The following is a 23,199-nucleotide window of genomic DNA, read 5'->3' as shown; positions in this document are numbered from 1 at the left end:
CCATAATATTACTACCAAACAGGGACATTTTTTTCTTTTGAAAAAACAAGAGCAAAAATTGTAAAATGTATAGTGTGTCAGACAGACGTTGAACAAATCTAGCACATTGTAAGTTTAAGGCGGTTGTCTTTTGTGGTATAAAAAAAACTACCCACAGCATCCCAGATGACCTTTTGTATCACACCGCACCAAGTTTAGCTGCCAAAGTGGAGCATTTCCTTGGCTTTAATGTTGGTGTCATCTTTGGGTCAGAAAAGACATTTTGGTAAACACTGTGCCCCCCAGCAAGCCATGCAACACAAGCAGGTTCAAGTCTGTCATCTCAGAGCCTATTTGGAAAACTTACCTTTATAAATATTAAAATTATTCTCCTAACTTTATTACTGGATTGCTTAGACCTGTCAGACAACATTGTTCACAGCTATTGCTATCTAAAAATTATTTCACATGAACGTACCTAATATTCTCTGCAAATGTAGGAAGGGAACCTTATATTTATCAAATAAAGAATCTCGATTATAGAGAAGCACAGAAAAAAAATCTTATTTTAACTTGTGGTCTCGGTTCCCACACAGAAAATCATCTTTACTTTTCATGACAAAAAAAATCATTTTGTTTGTTCAGACTTATTCTGGTTTGACCTTTTACAAACACCTTATTTCATTATGTATGTTAATATGTGTTATTCTTTTTCCAGCTCTAACTCATGCTTCCTTAATGGCGTGTGAGATTTGCTTTTTTTTCTTCACACAAAGAGCAGCGCAGTGACACCATTGTGCCATCATTTCCCTTACCAATTCACTTTTCAACAAATGAGCCTGTTATATTCCCCAAGGCTGGGACCTATATCGGCACTGGTTTTTAGCTGCATTTGTTTTCATGCAACTTTAATAAGGATAGCAAACGGTGCCATGTACACATTGATATGAGTATCATTAGCCGGTGGCTGTGTCAGAGCGAAAGAAGACAGAAAAATCAATGAAATAAGGACATCTTTTTGCTGTAATTTCCCAGGGTTGATTTAGGACAGCTATGTTCTGTTTTTTTTTTTTAAGTTCTTCAGTGATGAAATCGATTTGCCTCCTTCAAAGGGACATATGAATGGACAGTGTCATCTCCAGACAAACCCTTTTATTGTATCCTATTAAACTGAGGCAAAGAGAGCCATAAAGGCACCATTTAATTCTCTTCTTTGAAAGTAATTTTATTACAAGTTTTTAGCAATAATTGCCATGAAAGTGATATTTTTCTGTAAAATGTCAAACACTAATTGTCACATTAGTGAATTTTAACTTTCACTAAGGCAAGACAAGCTAAGGACCTTAGGAAATGTTTTTTTTTTTTTCTGTCTTGCCATCTGTATCCTGCCCATACAACCGTTTCCCCATATTTTCCCATATTTAGTGTCAACTATGAGAAACTTGCAGTTTCACAGAGAGGAAAAGCTAAATATGAGAGAGGGCTACAAAATAACTACATGGAATTGAGTGGGAATAATGAAAGGAAATAGCTTCTTACCAAGTGACATATGTTTTATACACAAGCAAGCATAACATTATGACCACCAGCAGGTCAGGCCAATAACAATGATAGTATTTTCATCATGGCACCCGTTAGTGGGCTGAATATGGTTGATGAATGAGCGTTGATTGTTAATTTCAATGTGAAAGAAGCAGGAAAATGGGCAGTGTGCGGATTCACCAAGCTTGGCAAGGGCTAAACAATGATGGCTAGATGACTGGTCAGAGCTCTTCTGGTTCCCAGTCTGCACTGGGTCACTAGCTGCTAACAGTAGTCCAATAAATGCACAGTGATTAACTGGCAACAGAGTTATTGATGCATGTGGAGAGGGAAGGCTGGTCCCAGGTGGGACAATCGAATAGATGAGCAGCCATAGCCCAAATTGCAAAGGTTAATGCTGGTTCTGACAGTGCATTCCAGTTTATTACACATACTATTAAATAGCCGCAATCCACTCAGCGTAGATATTGTATTCCTTGATGGCTGTGGACTTTTTCAGAGGAAAAATGGGTTTGCTACAAAGCAACAATGGTTCAAGAATGGATTGAGGAGCACAACAACAACATTGATGTGTTGCATTGACCTCCGATATTATCCTGATGTCAGGCCACAGGAACATCCATGCGAAGTACTGGACAAAAGGGTCATCTTTGTAAGGTATATGTAAGGTCCCTCTTTGAGAAAAATGCTCTGCAGTAGTTAAGAGGAACCAAAGTCCCATTCCCCAGAGGGCCAAGGCAGAAACGAGAGACACCAGAACCCCAGATTTCAGAAAGGGCCCATAGAGCGAAGGAGCCCAGGAAGGACCAACCCAATGATAGCTGAATCCTCCATCCCAGAGAGGAGCAGAGGAGAGCCCCAGGAACCCCCCCCCCCCAGCAGCCACATCTTTAGGGTTGCAGGAAAGTCTATATATTGACAGGTCAGGACTGTTTTGACACTAAAAATGGACCAGCACACTGCTAGGAAGTGGGTATTAATGTTAAGCTTAATTGATCTTTTTATTGTCATTATTTGGACTGCATGTCCAACTGATTTTGACTATGCAATTGGATTTTATCTGAACTAGACTGAATTTGTACAGAATTGTTTCTTTGTACTTGTGTATGAACCTAATCTGTCTTGTGAAACGCCTCTGATCTATTTCTGCATTAGTGCGGCGACACGGTAAACTCCAGTTGGTTGTGCATCAACTTGTAATTCATAAGCAGATGATTAATGTGTGCCACCCAAAGTTCAGCAGAATGGAGCAAGCAATTTCCATCCATGACAGTGGCAGTCTTAAATCAGTCTTCCTTTTGGGACGACATGTGGAGAGCTTTATTGCCATAAACTTCATTGGTAAATTGATTATTCATTATGTTGCTTAGCAATGTCTTAAAAACTAAGGACTGTATTGACTGTAAAAAAAACAACAAAAAAAAACACAGATATCTTTGTGTAGATCAAGGATTTTCTCCAGACATATTTTAATGCTCCCCTGGAGCAGATGGTATGTAAGCGAACTATTTGCTTAGTGTTATATTTGGGTGTAATCCTTTAATGTCCACCAAACACTCAACACTGCACCTACATACGCCATGTTCTTTTCAAAATGCCTTTTTCTTGAACCACAAGAGATTTCTCCTGAGAACTTTATTCTGCTTGGATAGGTCAACCGGCCTTGTGAAACACAGGCGGTACTGTTTACTCTGAGTTTTCACATAGTGCTCCAAGAGCAGACCTGTCCGCTAGCAAGAGTTCAGCAAAGCAAAAAATGAACAAATACACACGACAAGGACAAACAGCTGCTGAAGATGTAACACGGCACAAGGCTACGCGTGTTTTCATTCCAAGCATTATCACAGTAAGCACTGGCCATTACCTTTCAGGTTCAATTCAAGTTTTCTAAATTTCTACAATTTAAAATTAACATATTTAGATTCATACTGACAAACTAAGGTAGATCACACTGTATAGGAGGATGGATATAGGTTAAGAAAGATTCATTAAACAAAGTAAAATATCTCATGCCTTCATTTCTTGCAGTTTTTAGGATTCTGGCTTACAGTTAACCCAACAGTTTAGTGTAATAGGAAATTAGAATATGACAAAAAAAATCCATGAATAAATGTTAAGAATGAAAAGTCAGTCTTCTCAAAAGTATGTTCAGACCTCAATACTTGGTCTGGGCTTCTTTTGCATGAATTATTGCATCAGTGCAGCGTTACATGGATGATATCAGCCTGTGGTTCTGCTAACGTGTTCTAGAAGCCCAGGTTGCTTTGATAGCGGCCTTCAGGTTATCTGCATTGCTGGTTCAGGTGTCTCTCATCTTTCTCTTGACAATATTCCACAAATTCTCTACGGGGTTCAGATCACGTGGGTTTGCTTCCCAGTCGAGTACAGTAACACCATTCTTCACTGAACCACCCTTTGGTACCGTCCCCATGATTGAGTCGCCTACCGATCAGACCATGAGACTCAGGAAACCTTTGCAGGTGCTTTGGGGTGACACCAAGAGTTTCCAATATTTAACTTTTTCATAATATCCAAATTGTCTGACCCACAAAATGTAGGGTTTTCAATTCAATTACAGGTGACCTTCTGGGAAGAGGTTCCGCAGCATCCGCTGCAGGTCCACCAGGTTCTGCAAAAGCTTTTTCCCTTTTGCCATCAGACTGTTGAAATGCTGAACTCTAAACTGGACCCTGCACCACTTTTTGCACATTTACACCATTGCATCTTTATCTAGCATTACAAATGCTGCCGAACTTGCAGTTTCCAAATGCATTTTTTGCACAAATGCCTTTTGCACCATCATTTCTGCACATACAAATGGTTTTCATTCTTCTCTTCTCCTGCATTGTTTACATTTCAATTGTTTACTTTTAATTACAAGCTGTATGCAACGAAATTTCGTTCTGTATGCACTTTGTACATACAAAATGACAAATAAAGATGTCTAAGTCTAAGTCAATTAAATTCAATTTTATGTATATAACATTTTCCGTAAGCTATAATCATCTAAATTACAAGGTCTAATGGGTTGGAATATTTCAGTCTATCTGCGATGAATCTTTATGTGATTTTAACTTTCTAAAATGAGTGAAATATATATATATATATATATATATATATATATATATATATATATATATATATATACACACAGGGGTGGTTCTAGACAGGGGCCAACAGGGGCCTGTGCCTGTAGAACTGTTCCTGGCCCCTGTTATGGCCCCTGTAATAAAAACATGATATTAAATTTCTTAGGATGATAAATGATAAAAAGAGATACCGTGACTGACTGGTCATTTGGGTCAGTTGTATTTTTTTTGTTTATGTTTTTACCCAATAATAAAATAACACAATAATAAAAATTAAACATTTTCATGTTAAGCTCCCGCTGTATTGAAAAAGATCAGGGGTCTGCAACCTGCAGTTCCAGAGCCACAATTGGCTCGTTGACTTTCTTAATATGTTAAACGATTAAATGTTGACCTGTTAAGTTTCCCCCCGCCCCCAATCTTTTGTTCCGTGCCCCTGTGAAAAAACAGTGGCCCCACCCTGGCCCCCCTGCTAAATTTGGTCTAGAACCCCCACTGTATGTATGTATATATATATATATATATATATATATATATTATATATATATATATATATATATATATATTATATATATATATATATATATATATATATATATAGCAATATTCAGATTTTGAGATGTTTTTGTTTTTTTGGCCTGACAGTTTGTGCAAAAAAAAATAAAATCTTTAGTAAGTAGCAACTTCGAAATGACTTTAAAACACTCCTAATAAGAAGCCTTAATGAGCTGTATTATGCTAATTCATATTTGTTTGGTTGTCTGGCAACAGAGCGTGCATAAATCTCTTAAAAGTGGGTACAGCAAGGAACAAAGAAAAGAAAACAGATGGTAACCTCAGGAACAACAACAACTGCAGCCATTCAGCAACTGTACAGACCTGTCCTGCTGCTGTGGGAACATCATCCTCACAACAGAAATAATTAACCCTCACACTTCCAAAATCACTTAAAGTGCAAAATAAATATACATTTTGCAGCAGATGATGTGAGTTTTTTTTTCCAGAACAGTTTTTGGGAGTAAAATGGGGTTAAATATGGGCAGTCAGTCATAAAGTTACAGAGTCACACATAGTAAGGTGGCTACAGGGAAGATGGGGGGGAAAAACAAACCCCAGAATAAGAGCTCTCATGATTGAGATCACTTTGCCAGAGGCAGCCACTTTAGAAATATGCTAGCAAAACTATTAATTTATTATTTTCTTATTTGTCGTCAGGATCAAGGAAAAAACACTCAGCTTTTTTTCATCATATTAGTCTGACGTATTTTTCTTTGTACATGATATTATTGCTCTCAAATGGTCTTTCTTCAGAACTGTTAATTTTCATGGCATGAGTTCAACAAGGTGTTGGAAACATTCCTGCGGATTGGTTAGCTGCATATACATAATTGCAATCTCCATTTCCACCATGTCCCCAAGGTCCTTAATTTTCTGAGACCTAGTGACTGCGGAAAGCAGCCAATGAAGTTGTACTAAACTAATTGTCATGGTCAAGAAAACATTATGTGAACTTTATCATAAATGGATGAACACGTTTAGCAACAGGTAGTCAGGTAGGTTATGGAGTGTAAACAGTGATTAATTGGAACCAAGAGGACCATAGTGTCAGAACATATCTACCCACTTGATGACCAAACTGTTATTGCACCGTTTTGATTAATGTGTTTGATTCTTCATTTTGCAATTTTAAGTTTTAATGTAATTCACTAACATTGAATGTGGATGGTTCTAATTTCTTCCCAGTTCTCGTTTTGGACAAAGACTACATGCTGCTGTTTTGGGTTTAGGTTGCTGGAGGACACACTGATAATTTCCACTCATTCTGCTAACGACATACCAGTGTATACATTATTAGCAGTTATTGCTGCCATTGACTTTGTTTTCCCAGATTTTTTTTTCATCCTGTAAGGTGTGTCAGGTTTAGTGTTTGGGGTTAGTTGTGTCAGCTCCTTGGAGGGGACCATCAGCTGAGCAATCACTGGCAGTAAAGTTTTTTTTCCCCTTATCGATGATAACTTTGGCCTCTTTTGTTAAATTAGAACAAATTTTATTTTTTTGGACAAGTTCATTAACAGTTACTGTTGTGATTAGCTATATATTTCCTTATCTTATAATCCACTCCACTACTGGCTCGGAGCTTTTCTTGTTTGGTTTTTTTTTTTTTTTTTTTTTTTTTTTTTACCAACCACACCTCTAACAGAGAACACAGAGCATTCATTGGTGTCTATATTTTCTTTCCTATTTAATATACCACTATATCAATGTTTCTGGGTTGTTCCTTTCCACTTTTGCCACATGCTTGATCAGCAGGAAAGACTATTGCTAAATTAATTACTTTTAAATCAATGTCCTTTTAACTAAATAGCAAACTGAATTTCACCGGATATCATTCTGCAGTAAAGTTGGCCTTTGATTTTAACTTTAATATTGTATAGCAATATATAGGAATTATCTGATTATCCTGAGATGGCATTTGTTGGGAATTTGCACCGTCTGAATTGAATTCAGGTTTCCAAAATTGTTACATTAACAATTAAAAATGTATTGCTTCAGAAAAGTGTATGTTAAGAAAATCATTTCACCATGTTCACACACCAAAAAGAATGGTGAATGTTTTTTTTTTTTTTCATCAGAGGTAATTTTTATTGGAGGCTTAGAACAGCATGTGGTCAAACAAACTTTGTTAGAAGACAAGCTCTAAGTTAACACTCATTTTTGGCCAAATGTGGATGAAATGAGCTCTAAACACCTATTCTCTCTAGCTTCCTTCTTTCCACATACATACATACATACATACATACACACACACACAAAATATTTTTTATCTAAGTAACGTTGAGATTGAAATAAAGTGCAACTATGCAACTTCTTTAAATTAAAGAGATGGGAAAAGGTCTTCAAAAGTTGTAGTTCGAGCAGTTGAAATCTTCTTCCCACCGACAACTTGGCCAAAGTGTGGTCATTAACAAAAGGTGTTGTAGCATATTGTAGCAAGTACCAGATAAAAAGCTTTAACTACTAATAAGCAGTGCTGTTTTGTGTCACAAAATAACTCCCTTCGTCATGCAAGCCTTTTTCTTGTGAGGATAAAAACATGAAAACAGACCCCAATGTCTACTTTAACAGCAAAATACATCACAAAGTACACAAACCAACTTCAAAGTCAACAGGCATGGAGACCTTGTAGCTGACAATGGCTTGGACGTCCTTGCAAACTTAATGATTCACAGGTCTGGATTTTAATGAGGGGCTTGTACTCTGGCTCTGCTGTCGATGACAGTGCCAGGGCTCGTGCAGGGGTTGCAGCATTAATGGCACCACAAGAGTCATTAAAAGAAGGCAAGAACACACAGGAGGTTCTAATTCTCCTTACAGCGCACAGGCTGAGTTCACTGGAGTGACTCTCCGGTGGGAAATGCGAAGACACATCGTTAAGGTAGAGGGTCTCTGGAGGGCAAAAACTGTGATGCTTCACGAGCATGTTTTTTTTTTTTCTTGGCTGAGCTCAGGGGAGAGATCTATGAAGAGTTTGTTTGAACGCCAGGGATGCAGCTACAAACAAAAGTACGGCATTTAAGCAAGGAGCTACTTTTACAAAAGAAAGTCTAATTAAGAATGTTCAGCCAAGGTTCCATACATTGCTTGATATTAAAAATAAAACATGTTATCTAAAAAATTAAAATGTATTTATTTATTTTACAGAAACAGGGTTAAAAATGTTCTACATATGCAGCCAAAGTCCTGAGTTGAATCTGATAGAGAATTGGTTAATTAAGCAAGAGATCTGTTTTTTTTTTTTTTCATTTCACAATAATGTTAAAAAAATATCTCTTTAGGTGGGCCTAATTTAAATTGAGGGACGCCTTAAACGTTAAATGTGCAGTTTTGAGTGAAGAAAATAGATAAGCAGCTTCAAACCTTTTGTGTCTGAAATGGTTTTCTCTTGATTCGAGGACCATCTACCCATTATTGCAAAATGTCAAACTGACTTTCCATCTCAGTGATGATGTAAAATAAGATTTCTTCCCCCTTTGCTCACAAAGGGTTAACTGTCTCTGTCCATCTGTGTGCCTTATCATATCACTACACCTGCCAATCCTTTGATTTTTTTTGCACAGCTCAATTCATTTTCTTCATTACCTGGAGTCACATTGATTTGGACTTCAAATACAAGATAAAAAATGGCATTTCTTAAAGATTATATAGCACAGATATAACATTTCATTTTGTTTTATGTTGGTACAAGCTTAAATGGAAAGTCATGTCAGATATACTTTCTGAATACTATATGTTACTAAATATCAGACAGAGCCGCTGTGGGGTAGGTCAGTGGTGGGTGAACAGTAAGCTAAGAAGAAATGTACTGCTTTGTTGTCCAACGTTGGAAAGTTTACCTAATCTTGAGTGTCAACATGACAGGGAATGTCATAAAGAGCAATAGCTTGACTGAAAATGCAAACATGAGACCATTCAGAGGGTGAGACTAATTCTTGAGCATCCACAGATGCCCCAACATTTGCAGCAAGATATTCCTCAATTCATAGAAAATGATTTAAAGCCCCATCTAATTTGGTTTTCTAAGAGAATTGGGGATAGAGTCAAGCACTTTAGAGCATTCCTGTCCAAGGAAATAACCGGTTGGCTTGGATTCGGTGGTTGGTAAAAGGCATGACAGACTTGCATCACTTCAGCATAATGCATTGTCCATTGATCTGAACAGCCAGCCTGCGAAAAACAATCAGGAATACCAGTCAGTCAGCTCTAAGACGTTATTCTTCCTAGAATGACTCAACAGGGTCAGATTCAATAGGACAATTTAATTTAATTTAAAATTTCGTCAACTTGTTTTGTCTGAAACTATTTTGGTAATTTAGATGATACAAAAAGCAGAACAAACATATCCAGTGTAAAGAGCTTATCAAACAATTTATTAACAGTGTTATTTTAAAAAAGTTAATGTAACTAATGTGATTCCCAATAGCTATAACCACTTATTAGATTTATAATAGATTTAATTCTAAAAAGCTTCTACACTCTAGGTACTGTAAACTATAACTAAAAGATAAATTGTATGATGCTTCCGTGTGCACACATATATAGATTTAAATATATTCCAATTGTGAAAAATTAAGGAGGTAACGTTTATATTTTTATATTATACGAAAGTGCATTTCACTTTATACAGATATGATGCAATATATAGAAACAGAAACGAATGAATGAAACTTTGATCAGCTGGGAGATAAGTATATGATGCAAGGCAACAAAGCAATAAATAATAAATCTAGAGGCGGTGGTAAAATAGATTTATCAGGAGCAGTGGCTATCAAAATCTATGATGTGCCTGATAACTGAATGTGTAGGAAAGCTGTTGCTTGATTTGCCACATCCTTAGCTCCTGTGGTCTCTGCTCAGAGTGATCACAGGTTTAAAAAAAATTAAATAAAAAAAATATTCGCCATCATATGCACATTGCCCTTTGCAGATCAGTCAGGCTTTTGTGCACCACTTAATATTCCATCAGATCTGATCCTGGTTAAGTTACCTTGCTATGCAAGAGGAAAATGGGGGTCAGATCCTTTCCCCAGTGCTAATGAGAAACTTAAGTCAACACATGGCTGTCATTTTTTACCCTGTCTTCCACAAGAGATAAGAGGCACCGTGAGGGTCTGGCTGATAAGGCCTGTCCATTTCCGTGTTATAAAAATTAAAATCATCCAGCTGGGACCAAAACCGATAGTGATTCAACTTCTTTCCATATGGATGTCACTTCTAAAGCAATCAGTCAATGACTCAAAGATTGAACTTGCTCGGGGGACTAATCGTCCGTCTCTTAAATTAATGCGAGGCAGAATTACTTCATTGATCAAGACATGCCCTCTGCATGTCTGCTGATGATATGTTGTCTCATTAAAGCATGAATATGGTAAATATCGGCATCATCTCATGGCTTCTCTGAATGAAGGAATAGCATGGCATCATAAGCTCTACAGATGCTTGCCAAAAGTATTCACGCTCCTTATACTTTTTTCATATTTCATCCCAAACAGAAACATTCGTTGATTTTATTGGGATTGTTGGTGGTCAACCAACACAAAGCACTACAAAACTATAAAAAAGAAGCAGAATTAAAACTTTTAATTTCCAGAATATTTACAAAAACAAATTCGAAAAGTGTGAAATTCATATGCATTCAGCCTTTTATAATTGTATACCCCAAAATAAATGTAGGTAAATGTGTAACAATAATTTTGGGAAGCAATCAAGGCGAACACATGTGTTGGCATTTCAGATACACCAATATTAGGAAGCTGGTTGCCAAGGCAGTTTTTCTCTACTAATAGTCTATCTGAAGAAGATATGTGATTGACTATCAAATCAAGACGGCATCAGATTAGACAGGCCACATTAATGAAATAGGAGCCCGTGTTTGTATGACTTTCAACCATTTGTAATATTTGTATGGGTGGGTGAGTGGCTGTGTGTGTAATACATCCATATTTTGCTCAGTTCAATCCATCATCTGGAAAGAAGATGGCACCATGACAAACCTACCAAGTCTGGAAGGAGAAAACTATTTCGAGAAGCAGCCAAGAGCCCCATTGCAACTCTGAGGAGCGTTACGCATTCACAGTTCAGATGGAGGAAACAGTAAAAAGGACAAGTATTAGCCCTGGAATCCACAAATCTAGCCTTTAAGGATGAGTGGACAGGACAAATGTTATTGAGGAGACAAAGCCATAAGAAGTCCTCTTTAAGTTTGCCACAAACATATGTATGGGATGAAAAAAATAACATGTGGAAGGAGGACCCATTTTTGTAGGTTTATGTGGTGCTAGCAGCTTTTATCTATAGTTACTACCAAGCAAGGGTGGACAGACAGAGAGAGAGAAGTAGAAAGACACGCAGCAAAGGTCCTAAGCTTGGGAGTCAAATCTCACTCGGCTGCACTGAGAAGGATTTGTCTCTGTATATGATGCGCATGTTCTAACGTTACAGCCTACAAGATTTTGGCATACGGGTAAAATAGTATATTTTGACTAAAACCAGTGCTCAGGAGAGAGCGGGCTTTAGTCATTGCACGCACACCATTAAAGGTTCTTTAGAAGCTTCAGTAAACAACAGCAAGGAGTCAGATCCTCCTAGTAACTTGATCGATTTTGTGAATGGCTTTAGACATAAACTGTATGCAGCACTATTTATTAGCCAGGCAAAAAAATTAAGTGTTTGTTTGAGCATCGTGCTGAGGAGCGCCATTTTTTCCCAGGGATCAGGTCTTAGTCCTGAGTCCTATTATCACACCCCGATTCCAGCAAAAATCTTCAGGCTCTTAGTCTTAAAACAAACCTCTGAACATAATTACATCATTTCCACACAGGAGCATATAAGAAAAACACAGTTAAAGCCTTGCTAAATCCTTACTATGCTTCTGAGAATATTGGACTAATACTGTTGATTCAGGACCCAGTACCGGAGATGAGACTAGCACCCTGGACAGCGCCGTTATACACGATTCCCTTAAAATCTGTGGGTCTTTGCGTAAATTGGATGTTTTACCATCACATCTGCCTGAAGCTTGTCCCAAACAACTAGCAGAGTTGATTCATAGTTTTCCCTGCTTATTTTCTGATACACCTGGCTGGACACAGACAATGGTATTGATGTCAGACAAGCTAAACCAATCAAACAATGCTTTCACAGAGTAGACATAAAAAAAATCACACATACGTTGATGCAGAAGTGAGATAAATGTTGGACATTAGCATTGTACAGCCTTGTTTTTTGAAATGGGCAAACCCCCTTTTCTTTAGTTCTCAAGTTTGGTAATACATCAAGTTTTTGTTCTGAGTTTCAAAGAGTTATTCTGTAACTTAAGAAGATTCTGAAACTGAGCAAGAACATGTTCTAAAACTGCATTACTTCAGCCAATTAAAATTAAGTTTGCATTAGTTTTTTGACAAGTTAGGACTATACCTTACTGAAAAGAGGTCACAAAGATTATACAGATTATTTCACATTCCCCTTTGTTTAGCCAACCTACACAAAATGTGGATAAAAGTGTGCGGCAAGCAGAGCATTAGAGAAGGGGCCCATCCATCTGGGGCTGACAGTTCATTTAAAAACAGCCTCTGGTTGTAAAACTCAATCAGTTTAAGCTATTTTAATACACTGGGTCTTTTTGCAGCTGTTACAAAATATATCAGTTCTTACAAAGTACCTCAGTTCTTAAAGAGAGAGACTAACATGACGTTATAACATTATAGCAGCTTTAAAGTGTTGATTCATTAAAAGCTTTCTACTTAATTCTATGACATGGTTATAATTTGAATCAGGTGTTCTGGACAAAGAATACTGTACATTTAGAGCAACCAGAGCAGTACCAGGGCTGTCAAACAGCGGTGCTTCATAATTTATTACCCAGTCACTACATTGCCGTTATGCTGCGTTAACGCTGTGTGCTCCTGTGGGCCAGAGGGGGTGGGTAACTGCCAGCCAATGTAATTATAACGATGTAAAAACGAATAATTTCAAATGATTGTTTGTTCTTTTTTCTCTCTCTGTGCATGCCTATATTACAGAGGCTTAGACATTTGGTGGAGGCAAGGATACAGAGATTTAAAATGCTATTTAAATTAGGGATCACCTTACTGTTTTGGTTTTTATGTACTGGCCACCATGAAAGACATGATCAACATGTTGGTCTGAATATGCCAGCTAGTGTTGCCAAGCCTAGCTTGGATGCACTTTCAAACTGAAAATGAATGCACTATAGTTGAGTTAGCAGCCTGCATGTTTGTTGGGGCAGTAGGGAAAGTGTTACATTTATCATCAACAATTAAATTAAATATGAACTCTGCTGAATGAAAGTTTAACCAAATAACTCTGAAAGTGAATATAGTAAAGCAAAAACTCTGAAGGACAATCTAAAGGAAAGAAAAAAAAACTTTACAAGGGATAGCAGTATGGAAAATAATCACATAAAAGCACTGTGTCCAACCTAGCAGCTTTGGCACTATGTGTAATAAGTATTTAGATCCCTTCAATAATCATGTTATTGAAACCTTTACTGATAAGGGAACATGTTGGGAAGTTACTGGGGACTTTAAAGGGATCCCCAATTATTTGAACATGTTGGCCTAAATATGTTGCAGTTTTCCTGTTAACTTAAATTAATGTTGTCTGTGATACATAAAAACTCATAATTACTTCAAAAATCGTCTATCCTTTGTTCTATCTTTCACCCATGGAGGTTGGTATTTTTTTCACGTACGCAATGCATGCTGAGGTAATGACGAGGTTAGGTCCTACTGAATTGGAACCTACAGTATGATACAAGTTGTTTACTGTGTTTAATTTTGACTAGTGTAAATTTAGACAACGCCACATTGTGTTGCTGTTGGCTGTAATTTCAAAACTAAAATCAACAAAAACTGATGTGAGTCTTCATCGCTTCCCTCTTGAAAAAAGAGAAAAGTGCAATAGGAAAAAGCTGTTGGAAGAAGACAACTTCCGAAGGACCCACACTTTGACCCATACCCAGACTTTGAGTAATTTTTTTACTATGAATGATAAAGGAGTTAACATGTTGCCATTACCCTCGCTCAGTTTAAGTCTAGCTGCCATGCCGTTCTGTGCCGACAAGCGAAAGACGCTAGGAGAAACATCAGAGATAGGCAACTTTTTATTATTATTATTATTATTATTATTATTATTATTATTATTATTATTATTATTATTATTAAATATTATTATTATTAAATATTATTATTATTATTATTATTATTATTATTATTATTATTATTATTATTATTATTATTACTACATTGTCATCAGTTTCAACATGCTCTGGCTCAAACTGAAAAGGTTCAACGTTATACATTGCTGTTTTGGCTAGCTGGTGCTAGCTCTAAAGGACCTAGTATACATAATTTACCCAGAATGCATTGCAGCATAAACAACATGCCAACATATGTGTGACAATATTTTATTTAAAGTTATAAAAACTAAACATCTTATGTTATTTTTATTGTATTTTTTTTTTTACATCTAAAATACATATTCCCAAATAAAGTCCATTGTTACATAATCATTGATCCCTTGAGGCTCTGATATGAAAGCATGCAACATTTGTACAGTACTCTTCCCAACAAGCAGCAGGTGCTACAGTGGACCTTTATTTCATCTCAAAACCCTCACAGTCAACCCAGTCCTCACACAGCGGTCCTGTATTTGACATTCATTGTTCCTTTTCATTGTCACAAACAAATTGCTGCAACTATGTGAGTTTGAGAAATCCTTGTTGTCCAATAAAAAAATTCAAACTGGAAAAAAACATTAAATAAACACCTTTTTATTTAATTTGTTTTTACATTTCTAAATTTGAAGCCTACTCCAGGGGTTTCAGATCAGCCAAAATGGGATAAAACTGTCCTCTCCCTGGAGTACTCCTCCACTGAATAATTGATTACCTATCAGTCACAGTGAAAAGAAAACCTGGCGAGACTGAACAAGGAATGAAATGGAGGGCAAAAAAAGAGAAGTTGTGTATCTTTTAGTCCTCCTTTGGCTCCCGTTGATCTAATATTGATTGTGTGACATTGGTCAAATATCCCATTCTGCATTGTGAATACCGGGTGTTGAAAAGGAGGGAAGAGGCGGTCTGAGCACGAGAAAGGCTGATTACAACAGTCACTCACCAGGGTATCATTGATCTCCAAGCCTTTTTCTGTGATTGAGATGACGCTCAGGTCCTGATTGTTAACATTAGCTGTTTTTACACTCCTGATGTATGCCATCACATGTGAACCCGTTGGGATGAGTTACTGTGTGTGCTGGCAATTTATTTTTTCTGGACTGTATTGGCATCTTTTATGTCTAACTTAAGATTTTGTGCAACTGCGTTTGCAGTTTGATGTGCTGCTTGCTTTATTTTGGCAGCTACAGAAGGTTTCATGTGGGACAATAATATTGAGGATTCTTAGATCTATATATTATATAGATCTAAGAATCATTCCTTGTCTCTATGAATTTACCTTTCAAAGTTAACAAGTAAACAAGAAAACAAAAGAAAGAAAAACTTGTTACATTATGCATTTGCTCTCTGCAAGTGTGCTTTGCTGCTTTGTTTCCTCGCCCAGAAAGGAACAACTGTGTCAGGAGCTCTTATTTCAATGATGTCTTGGATCATAAGGATGGATAAGGGCCTCATTTTATGGGTCTGGAAATAATTGGTGTGTTTATACACACACCACGGTGGAGAACAGTCAACCTTCTCTAGGGAAATATGAAGAATTGCAGCACCACAACCTGCCCCTAATTTTAAACAGAGTTGTGCATTTCAAAAAGAGCTGCAAAACTATTTTCAGACTGTGTCCTTTGTACTCGACGTTGCAACATCTATGCTGTGTTGAAGGAGAGTTGCTTTGCCAGTAAATCACAGTTTGGGTGGCTGTGTGCCATCTTTGTTGCTAATACACCAGAGAGGGTTCTGCATGTGTTAAATATATTTACCATGATCATCAAGGATGCAATAAAGCTTAAGAAATCAAGATAGTTTTTGTTGACAACATTCTCAGTGAGGATGCTGCTTTAAGGTTTTCTCTTTGTAACCCGATTGGACTGTGATACAGTTTTTATGTATGGGGAGTCGCATATACAGCAAATACGCACTGTCCTTTTTTCTCATTGTAAATTCAAACATAATTAAATCCCTAATTCTTGCAGCGCCAATTTTAACGGCCTTACAATAAAGACTCAGCCAGATGCTGCACCGCCAAAGAAAGGTCACACAAATCACTTACCTTTGTAGAAGCACTCCTCACTGTGCATGATGGTGATCCTGTGTCCTCGGAGACAGGAGGCCCGGTGGAGCTCGCAGTGGTTCTGGTACAGCTTCCCATCTGAACCACACACTGGTTTGTAGTGTGGTTTACAGTGATCCAAACACCTGCACTCCCCTTGGTCAGTTTCATGGTTGACCACACAATGGCGTCCCAAGCCGCAGTACTTGTGCTCACATTGACCTGGATAGCTGCGGTGTCCCATAAAACCTAAAGAAAAAAAAAAAACACAATGAGAGAAAATAAATCCATTTACGTTTTGATGCATTTATGCATCTGCCAGGGAAAAAAAAGGCCCCGGATTTAAGCTTCTATTTTCAGATGAATATAATTTAAGCAATTCACAGGCTTCGTGGTAGCAAAGCCCTGACAGTACTGGAAGGTTTATTTCTCCACAGATCCACCGTCAGTCAGGTGCAGAACTAGTGCAAGAAATGAAATCTAAATCCTCAACAAAAAAACTGTATTATGTGGACAAAGGCACCACTCAAATGACTTGTATTTTTTTCACAAACTTGAATTTCATTTACTTGCAAAGAAAACCATCTTCAGGTGATACTGATTTTTGCTTCAGTGTCTCAGATTGCGTATTTTAGGAAGGTTTTTGGTGGTTTAATGACTATTCCAAAGTATTTTACTGGTGAGTCAAGTTTCAAAAATATTTTTTCATTGAAGACATACCAACAAAGGACGAGAAAGAAGTCCCATTCAAAAGTGCTAAATTATATCATCAACTTTTTCAGACATGGCCTTGCACCTAAAAGCGTATCATCTTGGTGTATTTAAACTGTTTTGTTTCATGGAAAATGCAAGACAGTCAAATGAATGCAGACACTACACATTTTTACCTTTTATGAACTGTCCTTGGACAATTAAAAGAGGATAAAAGCTTATTTCTTCTCAAAATATCAAGGGTTGCCATTTTCAATAATTGTCTAATCAATATGCTTCCTGCCCAGGATGAGTTAAAATCCAAATTTCATTACAATGGCTGACTGCCAGACTTATTACATGCTTTATGTAAGTGTAGTGTATGGCTGCATTTCATGCATGAGTAGATGGGTAATGTTAGAAAACGATGGAGAAAGCAATTATTAAAGTGAAAAGTGCTGAAAAAGGTGGCAAACAGAGTATTTGTTTTTCAATTAAACACCTCGCTTTGAGAGTTTATTTAAAAGGAGTGCAAGTGACGACTGTGAAAAAGTAAGTTAGGAGCGCCGAAAGAGGCCAGCAGACATGCCAAAAAAGAAAGTACCATTGGCTTACTTTCTGCAGATCACTTCAGGTTTATGCATCAACTCAAAAATTGCTGTTATTGCACAAATGTCATCTGTGTGGAACAAATAATCACGTTTAAAATGGCCTTATAAAATTACAGAAGCTATAGGTTTAACATGAAAAATTAAGTATTTAAGGTACAAATTAATGCAACTAAGCAATTGAAGTAGAATCCACATGTTGGTATTGCAGTTTACAAAGGCATAATTTCAAGAATATAAAGAAAAATATATTAACTAAATCCTAATCAGAAAACTTCTCTGCAACATTAACTTTTGTAGAATAATGAAAAGCATAAAAGTGTATGTTAGCAACTGAAACAACGGTGAGGAGGGAGCATAATGTAGAAAGTACCATTATTAAGCTAAAGAGTAAAGACTTGATGCATATGACATGTGCATGCCAGGGGGGCTTCTGATAAACCCACCTTGAATATAATGTAACAGCACTGGTTAACAGATTCAAGAAATCATGGGCCAAAAAGGCTGTTAACCAAGCTATCAGTGGATATTCCTTATAAAGAGGAAAAACCCTCACCCTCCAACACAATTCCCCTTCATAGATCACAGCTGTACCCGATCATCTGTGTACCTGATACTGCCTCATGTTCTGCCGTCTACATGCCCGAGTCAGCCCTAAATGGTCGATGCAAAGCACTCATGAGTGTCCATGTGAATTAAAAATAGGTCAGCTCATCGTGTTTTTTTTTTTTTTTTTTTTGTTTTTTGAAATGGCAACCATGGAGAAAAAGCAAAGAAACTGTGAAAAAAAAACTTGCAGAGAAGAGTTTATTAAATGTGAAAATCAGAAATAAAGAGCACAGATGTTGTCCACATTAAGAGAGTTTGTTAAAAAGCCAATTTGATTGCAGTTCTAAACGCCAGATGACAGCCTCACACCGAGCTCCATGTTGAAACTCCTCTGAGGTTTTGCCTTCAGATCGACAGTCTGAGGAGGGAGGGACACCAGGAGGAATGAGAGGTTTCCCCCATGATGATAAAGCATCCCCCTAAAAAGGGGGGGGGGGGGTGCTGCATTGGTGTGAGCCCACAACCTTACAGCCATGGTGAGCGCTCTGGGGTTTGGACCCAGATCCTGGGGGTTTGTAGCCACTGTTCTTTAGGTTATAGCAGAATGCAATGCTTGTAGTCTAAAGCAGCATATCCGTCTTCATCATCATTGGTCAGAAAATATTTGAACACTGAAATCGCATTCTCTCCTAATTTAGCAAATTATTGCCTTGCTAAAAGCAATTAAAGTAATCGTCTCACACCTTGTCACAATAATGTGTTAATCTGCAGTACACGTCACCTTGATGATCACTGGGGACAGGAACGTGATGTTGATGGCATAGGTCAATGATTGTATTTCAATTTGTAAATGGTCACAGGATCAATTTAGTTTAGCTTTTATACAAACATTTTACCATTGACTGTTTGTGATTTGTCCTTTTCTGTTAGTAAAGGCACTAAAAGGAAAGGGAATCAAATTTTATTTTCAATTAGAAAGTATTTGTTTTAGATCTCAGAGGTCTACAGAAAAAAAGTGTGAAATAACATTGTTGTGACCTTAATTAGAAAGCAACATTAGTTTCTATTGACTCAAAATTGTTATTTTTACAAATTTATATATAAATACACAAAGGTCCATAGAGGTATTTTCACAGCTACATATACTAAGGTACGTATGACTGTATCAAACAGTTGGCCAAACTCAAGAATTGAACTCCCAGGCTGAAAATGGGTCCAACTGGAGCCCTGACCATTATCCATCCCCTGAATTTTTTTAAATGGTTGAAGATGTATCTGTGGGGGATTATTCTACAAAGTTCAGCAACCAGAACTCTGAGTAATTATCTTTGTTGAAGGATTTCTGTTTTAGCCAAATCCTGAAGAAAAAAGATCTGAAAAGCAACATTTCTGCAGTTAATGAGGAAATGCTGGAAGTCTACTGTTAATCGTGCAGAGGTCCTCTGTAGATTATGTTTTAACAGCAACTTAGAAACCATTTACACTTTCAACCTGATACTTCAAGAAGCCATATCTTTAAAGCTCTGCTGACTTTTTTTGCAAGGTTTACGATCAGGTTTATTTTATAGTCTAACTGAGACACAAGTACTGTAGCAAATACTGCAATCAAAGTTTGCTTGAATTTCTGAGTCATATTCCTGCTTCATGATATCCTCCGATCTAGGTATTTTACTGAAGTCATTTTAAAAAAAAAAACTCGACCATGCATGCAATCCAAGGTCTTCAGTGCATTGTGCAAGTGATTCAAAGAAATTTAACCATGAAACAACACAAAAGGTAATGACTTTGTGCAATCTGCAGAGTTTCCAGAGATAGAAAACTTCATGACCAATTTGTGAAAATGGTTTGATTGAATTGACTTTTTAAATCGCCTTAAGATGACATGTTGTGAATTAGTGCCATATAAATCAACTGAATTGAATTGAAAATCTTACATTGCTAACTTACTATAATGTATGCCCTCCGTTTGCATTTCAATGAACACGTGACGGAATGATTTGGTTTGGAAAAGTCTGTGCCAGGCAGAAACCAACATGTCTTGCAACAAAGTGGCCCTTAAAAACATCTGGGACAGAAACACTGGAAAGGTTATTCAATTTGAAAGGTAGACACATCCAGGAATAAAAACAAGATGAGCAAAGTTGAAAACTACAGGTTGTGTTGTACTAAAGCTGTTACTGTCTATAGGGTGTTTACAGTCCAGGTGCTGTAAAGGTAATTTCGATGAGAAATGTTCCATTAAGAATTCTTTTCATGAATTAAATTATTAACATTTTAAACTGTTGTCTGACTCTTTGATTTTTATAAACACTAAAAAGTCTTGAAAGAACACAGTTCACACACCATAAAATAGCTTTTCACAAGATGATGCTTCTGACTATCCCTTGAAAGGTGAAGAAATACATTGATTTTTGACCAAGACGTGTCATTTAAATCCCACATTAAACGTTTCCAGAGTTTATTTTTTTCACCTCCAGAATATCGCCAAAATTAGAAATACTCTGTCCAGGAATGATGTAAAACTAGTCCATGCATTTGTCACTTCAAGGCTGGACTACTGTAATTCTTTACTATCAGGAAGTCCACAAAATGCAGTTCAAAGTCTTCAGCTTATCCAAAATGCTGCAGCAAGAGTTCTGATGAAAATCAACAAGAGGGATCATATTTCTCATATTTTAGCTTCCCTCCATTGGCTTCCTGATAAATCAAGAATATAATTTAAAATTCTCATTCTCATGTATAAAGCCCTTAATAATCAAGCTCCATCATATATCAGAGCTCTGATTACCCCGTATGTTCCTAACAGAGCACTTCGCTCTCAGACTGCAGGTCTGCTGGTGGTTCCTAGAGTCTCTAAAAGTAGAATGGGAGGCAGATCCTTTAGCTATCAGGCTCCTCTCCTGTGGAACCAACTCCCAATTTTGGTCCGTGAGGCAGACACCCCGTCTACTTTTAAGACTAACCTTAAAACTTTCCTTTTTGACAAAGCTTCTAGTCAGAGTGGCTCATGTTACCCTGAGCTATCTCTATAGTTATGCTGCTATAGGCTTAGGCTGCTGGAGGACATCAGGGTCTATTTCTCTCACTCTGCTGAGTTCTCCTACTGTTCTCCAGTTTGCATTTTTTGTTGTTATTTTAGCTTTTAACTTTTTGTTCTCTCTCTTTTTTTTCTTCATAGTAGGTACACCTGGTCTGGCGTTCTGTTAGCTTTGATATCATCCAGGGGAGGAAGATCATCCGCTATTACCATCTAACATAGAAAGGACCATATAACATTGTGTGGGGTCTCGCAGGTTTTGAATAGCTGCCGGCAATTTTAAAATCTTGCTGTGTGAGCCAGGTGTCACTCTTCCCATGTCTGACTTCCTGTCTTGCTCTTCTGTTTGTTTGTTTTTAGAAATGTATGCCTCTTGTTCAGTCAGCCATAGAAAAATAGACTTGATACATATTTCTGATGGTCGACGGTGGAGGACTGCAGCAGTGCCACAGAACCGATGGGAATTAATGCCACAAGTAGAATGGCCCTTTATTTGTGACAGAAAGAAAACGCATGGATGACGGAGTCTGTGTGAATGACTGTAAGACTGATCCCAGTCACACTGTGTAGGAAGTTCATTTCAGCCACCTGTAATCAGGATCTCTATTCTCCCCTCACTCGTGAACAAGACCTACAAAGCTACGAGCAATCTAGACAAGGTGTCATGGCTGCTTTTGAAGGCAGATCATTGCAACATTTACAGCTTCCCCTTAAGTCTGCATATTAATTAGAGAATATATTACATAACTCTTTAAATTTAAATGGCTAATGTTTTTCATTAGGTGCACAAGAACTAGATATTTTCAAAAAACATCCACCCCCACCTCGCGATGATCATTTGTGTTGCTGTGCTCCAACATTGGTTGGAATACATCATGGACTCAAGGTTCCATGAAATGGTGCAAAATAGTTTTTTGATGAAGGCAAAATACATAAAAACACCATACACATACAAGAGAGCAGCACTTTTTTGTTTTGTCTGTAAAAGAATAATGGGTTGGAGACAAGCACAGATGCACAGGATTTGAGAGTACATCTGTGTGCATATCGTGACTTCATGTGTTTAGCCTGCATCAATGTGGCTAAGCTTTGAAATGTAGCCATAAAATCAGTTTTATTACTTTGAATCGCCCAAGGTGGCTCCAGAAAGTTTTCCAAGTAGTGGCCATATAAAGCCCAATAAAATCACGGGATGGCACATGAACACTAAAATTCCCCAACAGGATTTTGGGAGTTTTTTTATGCTTTCATATGTGTTGTACACAAATATGTTCATTAGAGGACTTCACATTTCTGACAACTTTTAACTGAACAATGCTCCCTTGATCCTTCAAGGGAGCAGCTCTACTCCACTTACTATCCCGGGTTTGTTTGTGTTAGCATTAGGTTGCAGTTTCCATCTATATGTTTAGGTTAAAGCTACACCCCCGAATTATTGGTTGAACTTGTTTATTTGGTTTTAAAGTATGTTCATATTTGTTTTCCTTTTTTACTCACCATTGTTTGTCCTTGTAGATCTGCAGCAGGGCAGGAGTATGGGAGGGGCCGGCCCAGTACTTCCTGCTTAAATGTCGGAGTGATGTCACTGATTGTCTTGCTGGGTTCTACCAATTAGAGGGTTTCTTTTGGAGTATTGCTTTGTTTTTCTTTAAAGTAACTTTTCGACTTATTTTGTATTACCTGGTTTATTTTTCAGACCATTTTATTATATAGAGGAGTTTGTAAATCAGATTAATAATTGTATTTTTGTTTTTCTGTTTAGTTTTCATGTGTTTTTCCTTTTCTCTGTTTAATTGTGGTTTGGTCCACTCAAGTGCAGGTGTGTTCCCACTTGATTATAAAACAGAGCTCTTGGAAGCTCAGAGGAAAAGGAGAAGTGTTCAGAATCCTGTTGAAAATAAAAG

The 23,199-nt window shown here is 37.3% G+C and overlaps 1 protein-coding gene across 3 annotated transcripts in view; it reads right to left on the bottom strand.

Moving 5' to 3' along the window:
- Positions 1 to 23,199, bottom strand: part of fstl5 (follistatin-like 5) — a 247,596-nt gene that overhangs the window by 144,685 nt on the left and 79,712 nt on the right. For all 3 annotated transcript variants that reach the window (XM_036126902.1, XM_021320641.2, XM_021320642.2), the window contains exon 4: positions 16,412 to 16,660. In XM_036126902.1, coding sequence (XP_035982795.1) covers positions 16,412 to 16,660 — 249 coding nt within the window. The remainder of the gene's footprint in view (positions 1 to 16,411; positions 16,661 to 23,199) is intronic.

The sequence above is a fragment of the Fundulus heteroclitus genome, chromosome 23 (genome assembly GCF_011125445.2).
Source record: "Fundulus heteroclitus isolate FHET01 chromosome 23, MU-UCD_Fhet_4.1, whole genome shotgun sequence".
In the NCBI taxonomy this organism is placed as follows: Eukaryota; Metazoa; Chordata; class Actinopteri; order Cyprinodontiformes; family Fundulidae; genus Fundulus; species Fundulus heteroclitus.
The sequence above is the reverse complement of the archived record's forward strand: the minus strand, read 5'-3'. Positions and strand labels throughout refer to the sequence as shown.